Genomic DNA, 7829 nt, shown 5'->3' with positions numbered 1-7829 from the left:
TCACTCCATCATTCTCAATTGGTCTTAAGCTATGGTGGAAGAATAGATAAGAAGATAGAGAAAGAGAACGCCATGCTAGTTTTCTTACAAAAGACTTAACTATCATATTTTCTCAATTTTATATACAACATTGATTAGGGTTTCCACCCTTTCACTTTAGCCTCTTGGTCCTTTTTTATTTGGGTGCAATGCTTGGCTCTTCATTGTAGCATTTTCCCTCAAGACTTACAAGTTGCATGTTAAAGAGCCCAACACTTTCAAATTTATAATGCATTTTCATCATCACTGCGAGATCCAAAATTAAGTTGCATGCTTTGTTGGTTGATACTTGTGCTTCTATTAATTGTCATATTTATGCCCTCCTCTTCTTGGACACATTTCCAATGTGTAGTGACTTCTCTCTCTACCTTTGACATTTTCTGCCATATGCTATAGACTAATATCATGCATAGCCGTATTATGATCTACAAATGGTGGCATATCAACACTAGAATGTGGCAATAATGGACTCAAGTTAGCCTAAGGCAATCAAGATTAAGAGTTCAACCTCTCAATAGGTCAACTCCTACAACACTACCAATTAAGCATTTCATAGCTCACTTGAGTGTTTGGTTTGAAAGAGATAGCTTTTATGGATATTTTATCTAAAATTGCAAAAATGTGCTCATTGTGAAACATGCATAAAATCTTTCCTTGCCTTTAATTTTAGGATCCAATATTAATATGTAGATGGTTTTCACAATCAAACTTGGAAAGTGGACATTACTTGAGCCAACGGAAACAATTAAACATGAGCTTTTGGATTAGATAAGACTTTTTTTTATGATAGATACCTTGCAATAGTGAACACAACACATCTTAAAGCTCTAGTTGATTTGCAAAAAGAAAGAGAGAACTCTACCTCTAATGTTCCAAAGATTAATAATGAAGCATAGATTAGTTAGCAATAGCCCTTGTAGTATGACTTTTTATCTTATCAAAGTCGATTGCTCTGCATATCTTAGCCTTTTGAACCTAGTACAATTTGTGGTGTTACTAAATCCTTGATTTTTAACAAGTAGACATATACAATTCGATGCAATTGAAAATACTAACTTCACTTCAACACAATAAAACTTGAATAATCACCTCACCATAATTTTCAACTTTCTACTTTGATATCCAATTTTAGTACTTGCTTAGGAAATGTCAAAGTCTAGCTTAATATTACTTGAAATAACTATTGTATATGCAAATTACATGGAAGGAGCATAAGGGGCCTATCCAAACTTTAGGAAATCTCATTGGGATTCTAAGTAGAGGGTTGCATGCTTACAATTTTTAATGGATGAGCACCTCCAATGTGTGATGAAAGTTTGCTAGATGAAGTAGAAAGATACAAGCATGCATATGCATGAATAAGAGAGTGAGAAGGTAAATTTTGTGATGTAACGATTTTTGCTCAAATTTGAGAAAAGACATCATACATAGTACTTGGTGAGCTAACTTTTTTTACTCCTTGGCTTTGAGGATATATACTAAGAGGACAAAACTTGAAAGTATTAGACTCATGGTAGTTGCAAGGTTATTAAACAATTAGATTTAAAGCTTGACTTTCTATTGAAGAGGGTGAGAGCTTTTTACTAGGACTTTAAATGGACGAGGGTAAATGGTTGTGGTATGGTGGATCCTCATTCTAAGGGAACATGAAATCTCTTCCTAGAAGAGAAATGCTTTGCAAGTGATAAGATCATGTTTTTGAATGGTTAAGGTTAGTTTTTACGTATACTCTCTATGAGCTTGAAGGCTGGAAGGTGATCAACTGTTGCAGTTAAGGTGTAGCGTTCCAATGTATAAGACTCATATAATGTGGCAGCAACACGCATGGCATCTACATAGGCAGGCCTACTAGCTGCCTTATCAGCAGCTACTTTGGACTCCCATATACTAGCTTCGAAGCATTGTCTTTGTGCATTGGTCTTTCCTTGAATATACTGCCAAAAAAAAAAGGAAACGCATATAATAAGATATTGCTTGAAACTCAAACAAAGCATGTTGTTATTAAGATGTACAACCTTAATGAAAATGTTTGTTTCATAAAGTTGTTTGAATTCACAACCTTTGCTTGAGTCAATCATCAATGATGAGAATGCTTGTTCTATATTTGTCTTTGTTGTGTTTCTTGAAATTACAGCCTTTACTTAAATGAGTTGTTCATAGTAGCAAACTTACAAGTTGGTTTGTAGAAAATTGTATGTGTATATTCTTTATAGGTGCAAAATGTAGTGATAAAAGTTTAATAGAAGGTGAACATGAAAGTGTTGGGAAAATGAATAAAGATGTGAGAATGCATTACTAGGTGCATTGGTCCAAGTGCATGATAAACTCAGCTAGAAAGTGACAATGGGTAGAGAGATGCATTGAGGGGATTTTTTATCATAATGAAAAGGAGATCATTGATTCGGTAAGTGTTGCGAGGTGTATGCTAGTACAAATAAGTATAAGAGTACAAGTAGAGTGGGGAATGATGGAGGGAAACAACTACAAAACACAATGTGTGTGTGTGTGTGTGTGTGTGTGTGTGTGTGTGTGTGTGTGTGTGTGCATTCCATTTTTTTAGGATAATGTAAATAGATAAGTATTAGAGTACAAGTAGAGTAGGTAATGGAGGGAAACAACTACAAAATACAATGTGTGTGTATGTAAGTTCCATTAGTTAGGGATAATGTAAATAGGTAATGTTGAAACACAACATTTGTTAGGAATCATAAGGTGATGCCAATGGGAGAACTCAAGTGTAAGATATTTGAGTAAGTTTTTTCATTATTAGAGAGAAGCTCTATCCCAATGCAGTTAGTCTTCATTGGGGAGAAGCTCTATTCCAAAGGAGTAGTGTCAACATTATAAGATTTTTGCTATAGTGATGTTGACATCATAAATGCCCCTTCCAAAACAAGGAACCACCCCCCTTCCTTATTTGTCTTAGTGCCTTACGATATGTTGTGTTCCTCATTGCAAGCGGTATTGCCGATAGGGTGTGGGCTACCTTGGATGGTGTAAGAGTTGAAGATGAATGCAGATAAGAAAAATGGGGTGGAAGGTTAACTTCTTCCGCGTGGTATAAAGAAATAAAATAACGACAAATCCAAAGGACATTAATATCCTGGGCATTTCATTTTATAGAATCCAGATCCGAACTAATAATACACGGAAAACCTTGTTTTGTGTCGGGCGCCGAAGTAATAATGTTTTGTGGGGCGTTTCATTCCGTTGAGGCGAATACATACCCGAAGGAGGCCGCCGCTCTTGCGGGCCTCATCAAGGGCGGCGGCATTGATGCGGAGCAGGGCCTGCTCGTCGACGTCCTTGCGACGGACGGAGCGGAAGGCCACGACGTAGAAGCTGGCGGCGTCGGTGAAGCCGTACTTCTCGAACACGTCATTCCAGTTGAAGCACAGGAAGAGCGGCGAGGTCAAGGGCGACGCCTGCAGGGCGGGGCACGCCTCCAGCTCCTGGAAGGCCAGCTCCGCCTTGCTTCTGCCGCCGCCGCCCCCCTGCTGTTGCGGCTGCGTCATCGATCGACACGAATGAATACACACAGATCGAGAAACTTCCAAATCCCTCAACTACTTACCGTCTCCTTCCTCCTCCAATTTAATTCACAGCCTTCTAACCTCGTTGTCCAGTTTGCTCAAAGGCTCAAAGCCTTGCCTCTCTCTCTCTCTCTCTCTCCGAGTCTCTATCTGTTGTTACCCGCCAATAACGATGATGACCAAGGCCCCGGCCCCCCGATCAGAGGAGGAGATCAGCAGCCCAGCAGTAGTGAAAAAGAAGCGGTGGTGTGCGTGTCGGCTGTTTTCCTTTGCCGATCTCCCCTCCCTCACTTCCTTTTTAATATTGGCCTCTCCTCCATGCGTGTGCAGCCTTTATATATATATTCATCGCCACTGCGAAAAGGCTCCCCGACATCGGATCGCGGGCGCCTTCCTAGCCACCCATCCATCCTCAGCGCACCTTTTGCCCCTTTCCACTTTACAAAACGGATACCCCCCCCCCCCCCCCCCATATACCAGGTACCTACCCACCCTCCCTAGGGTTTAGCGTACTCCTCCGACCTTTCAATTTCGAAACTTACCTTTTACAATCAAAATTTAGACGACAGAAAACTTCAAACTTTGAAGAACATTCTGCCTATTTTAAAATTTTTATTTAGGTTTTTTCCACCTTTACCAAAAAGAATAATTTCAAGCACTACCCTTACCATGTTGATAGTAGCAAATACTAAAGCCTTTAACTTCATTTTGTACGGATTTCTAAATCAAATGACATAAGATTTGTTGTTCCTATAAACTTTGCTAGCATTGCTTATTAGGGCACACTTGTCACACAATGGTGCGGTGCGGCAACAAGGTGGTGCCTCTCTAACAACTTCCCCCTAGTTAAGTTGAGGTAAGTGGCACACTTTTAGACTTGTTGAGTTACGAGTCGGTTCACTTCAAATCACATTCACTTTTTTTTAAAAAAACTAGGGTTCCTCTTTCTTTTTCTCTAGCTTTTGGTTTTTGTGACAAAAGAAGGTCGGGTTGGATCAACCACAATGAATTGCATAAAGATTCCACTCGCCTCCTTAACCACAATGAATTGTCTAAAGGCTCCACTCAACTCCTTACTAATGCTATCTGTAACACCTCCTACAGTCCTTGGTTTGAGGCTTGGCAACATTGCAAGTATGTGGATGCCTAAACACCCAAGCAAGATGAGTACAAGTAGTCTTACATGGTGTAGAAGGCCATTCAACATGAGCTTATCAAGTACCTTGATACCAAGCTACTTGAGAGAGAGAAAAAGCTCAAGGAGAGATGTGCAATGATGAAACAAATGCTTAAGAAAGTTGATGCCTTGCAACACCTCTTCTTGTTTTGCTTGCAAGATAAGCTAATGCATGTTACTTTCAAACTATTGCTTTCAAGCCAAAAAAAAAATTCCACAAGGGCAATGCTCTTGTATACAATTGTTGGCCTTTTTACTCGATATCTCATATCTCCCTCCAATGTGTTTTAAGACGTTTTGCAATGAATATTTACATTAAGCCTTAGTTTGTTCTCAACATTTCCTCTCACTTGGAGTCATATAAACTTCCATTTCTCAAAGGAGCTACCACGTACCATTGCAATGGGGGGGATAGGGATCACAAGCATGGAGACACTTGCAATTCTTATCCCCAACTGCAACAAGCCAAGTGTCCAATGACTCCCTTGCCTTGGAGTTCATGATATGATGTCATTGCAACTATTGTCGTTGTCCACACTAGAACAAGGTAGGTGTGGGGCTAGCTCCATGCTTGGATCTAGCTCATGATGATGGAAAGTTGTAGTAGCAATCCCCAATTGCATCATAATGAGGTAGGTATGGGGGTGGCTTCAATGCAAGCATGCATGATGTTGGCACTACCACATGGGAACAATATAGAGTTTCCATCAATGTAAAAGAGCCAAAACTTCATACGGATTCCCTTGGCCCTCAGAGGCATGAGACAACCCACAACCTAACCCCTCCCCCTTGATGTTGGACCTTAGCTTGGCATCTTCCACTAATGTGAAGCCCTTCACGACCATCACCGATGCTTGTGTAACCTCATGCACGCCAAAAAAGAATATATCATCATGCTCTCTCCTTTTCAGGTTTGTGCCCCTCCCCTTTGACGTGGCTTCTTCAACTTTCCGTTTTCTCTCGATGAATTTTGCTTCCACACGCTTGGCTCAAGACAAAAGTGCCCACGGGAGGCCCCATATCAAACAATCCACACATACACTTGAAGAACGGGAATTCCATCTACACATACGTTACTTACTCTATTTCCTAGAAGAAAGTGATTGAGTCGACCGCACGAGAGACCTAGGAATCTCACTTGCTCATATCAACACACGCACATACATACAAACAAAAGGAAGACATGTATATATATCATATACAAGTACATAAGATGATCGGGTCTAGTCTTTTAATAATAGTCACGAGGATATTAATAAGCATTATCGCAATTGTTATTATTATCTAAGGTTGAAAGATGCACTGAAAACAAATGCACAAGCACCGAATTTCCTTCATTGACCCAACATGCGAGGGGTGTTTTGTCAACATTTGGGAAATCTTTTGAAGAAGGATGATGGCAACGTTTTCCTTATGACACAAGCTGGCTGCCTCCGATAATTGCAGGAGAGGACGAAAGAGCTGAGCTTTTTTTTTTTTGGGTCGAGAGACAAATTACAATACCAACCATCGGGATGGCCCTTGGGCTTGGACGTGGGAGGGGGAGGGTCAGGCCGCAGATTCGTAATGATTGCTTTGTCAATGGGACGCAAAAGCCAAAAGAAATACATTAAAAAGAGTGAGCCGCAGATGTCATCCTCACAGATTCGGACGGACATGCAGAGCAAATATACATATATTGGGTTGGCTTGACAGCTCGAGACGTTGAGAGAGAGAGAGAGAGAGTGCGCTCTTGCTAGTAGTCATGTAGTGATGTTAATTAGTGCGCGGCTTAAGATTCGAAAATTCGAAAGGAATGCAGACGTAACGAGTAGCTAGCTAGCTTATATGGAGAGAGAGAGAGAGAGAGAGAGAGAGAGAGGCCCCAAGATCACCATATCTTTGCTCTTCATCATGATCACATTTGACACTCGAATATTTGGTCCCATTGCTACTACCCACCACCCCATCTAAGGCACAGTTGGATAGGTTTGAAGCTTTTTCTTAAATCCATTCCACAAAACACGAGCATCGATGTTGCACTTTGATTATCCCCCTAACCGCGTATTTGTCGACGTATCTTGTGTACCCTAAAGGAGCTTTTCTCTCGATCATCCTCCTTTTTAAACGTACTTTTTAGCACAATGGCTAGAACCTTCATACCCTTAAGAAATTCTTCACTCGCAGCCTTACCACATTCTCACACCCAATAAGCAAAGATGTTACCCAACTTGCATAAAATAAAAAAAAGTACTAAGATCTAGCAAATCACTCGTTAGCCAACTTGCATGAATAAAAGGGACTGAGATCTAGCAAATCAATGGTTAGCCAACTTGCATGAATAAAAAGGGCCGAGATCTAGCAAATCACACCCCGCTAGGTCACACCCTACTTGTAGGCACATTACGGTTGTTGAAGTCATAAAATCCTTGGATCAAATATGTTGCTTAGGGTTAGAAACATGGATTCATTTATGTAGTTAGGCCCAACATAGGCATGCTACATTTTGCTTCCTTATCTCTCTCACCTTAAGGTTCAAGCCTTTGCAAAATCCCTTGTAGTGGAAAATGAGGCATTTTATAGCCCTTACTACTTCTCAATAAGGAAGAGTTGGATCAAGCCATATCACATTTACATGCAATTTTGTGTGCTTAAAAACAATGATTTTCAATAACCATTATGAACCAACTTTCCACTATGAAACCACATTAGATGTGGTTTGATAAAATGGGTGGTTGAAATCTAGCAATTACTTGAACAAAATAGCTTGTTCACTATTCAAATTCTCTCATTGCTTGAGACCTGAAGGTTAGCTTCGCTAGAGAAATTTGAATAAAGCTCTAGAAGTAGTGCAATTGTTATTATGAGATGCTTGTCTATGTAGGATCCTACTTGTTGAACCCTTAGATAAGAGCAAGGATCCTACTAGTTGTTATTCTAAGATGCTTGTATACGTAGCATCCTACTAGTTGAACCCTTAGATAAGAGCAAGGATAGATTAATAAAGAGCCATATTAGGTCAAGAAAGGAGTTACAAACCTAAAAACCACCATGTTTTATGTACAAACGACTTATAATCTTAAGAGCATTTTGCATTGTAT

General features: G+C 40.1%; 1 protein-coding gene across 1 annotated transcript; it reads right to left on the bottom strand.

The window, feature by feature from the left end:
- Positions 1-1186: 1186 nt before the first annotated feature.
- On the bottom strand, positions 1187-3905 carry LOC148012587 (uncharacterized). The gene is made up of 2 exons (XM_087669601.1): positions 3267-3905; positions 1187-1973 (listed from the first exon to the last, which is right to left on the bottom strand). The coding sequence occupies exons 1-2, from the start codon at positions 3552-3554 to the stop codon at positions 1752-1754; spliced, it is 510 nt and encodes a 169-aa protein (XP_087525727.1). The 5' UTR covers positions 3555-3905; the 3' UTR covers positions 1187-1751.
- Positions 3906-7829: the final 3924 nt, after the last annotated feature.

Source organism: Lygodium microphyllum, chromosome 27 (genome assembly GCF_053477565.2).
Source record: "Lygodium microphyllum isolate KBCC chromosome 27, Lygodium_microphyllum_v1.1.10, whole genome shotgun sequence".
NCBI lineage: Eukaryota > Viridiplantae > Streptophyta > Polypodiopsida > Schizaeales > Lygodiaceae > Lygodium > Lygodium microphyllum.
This window is presented reverse-complemented; position numbering and strand designations above follow the sequence as displayed.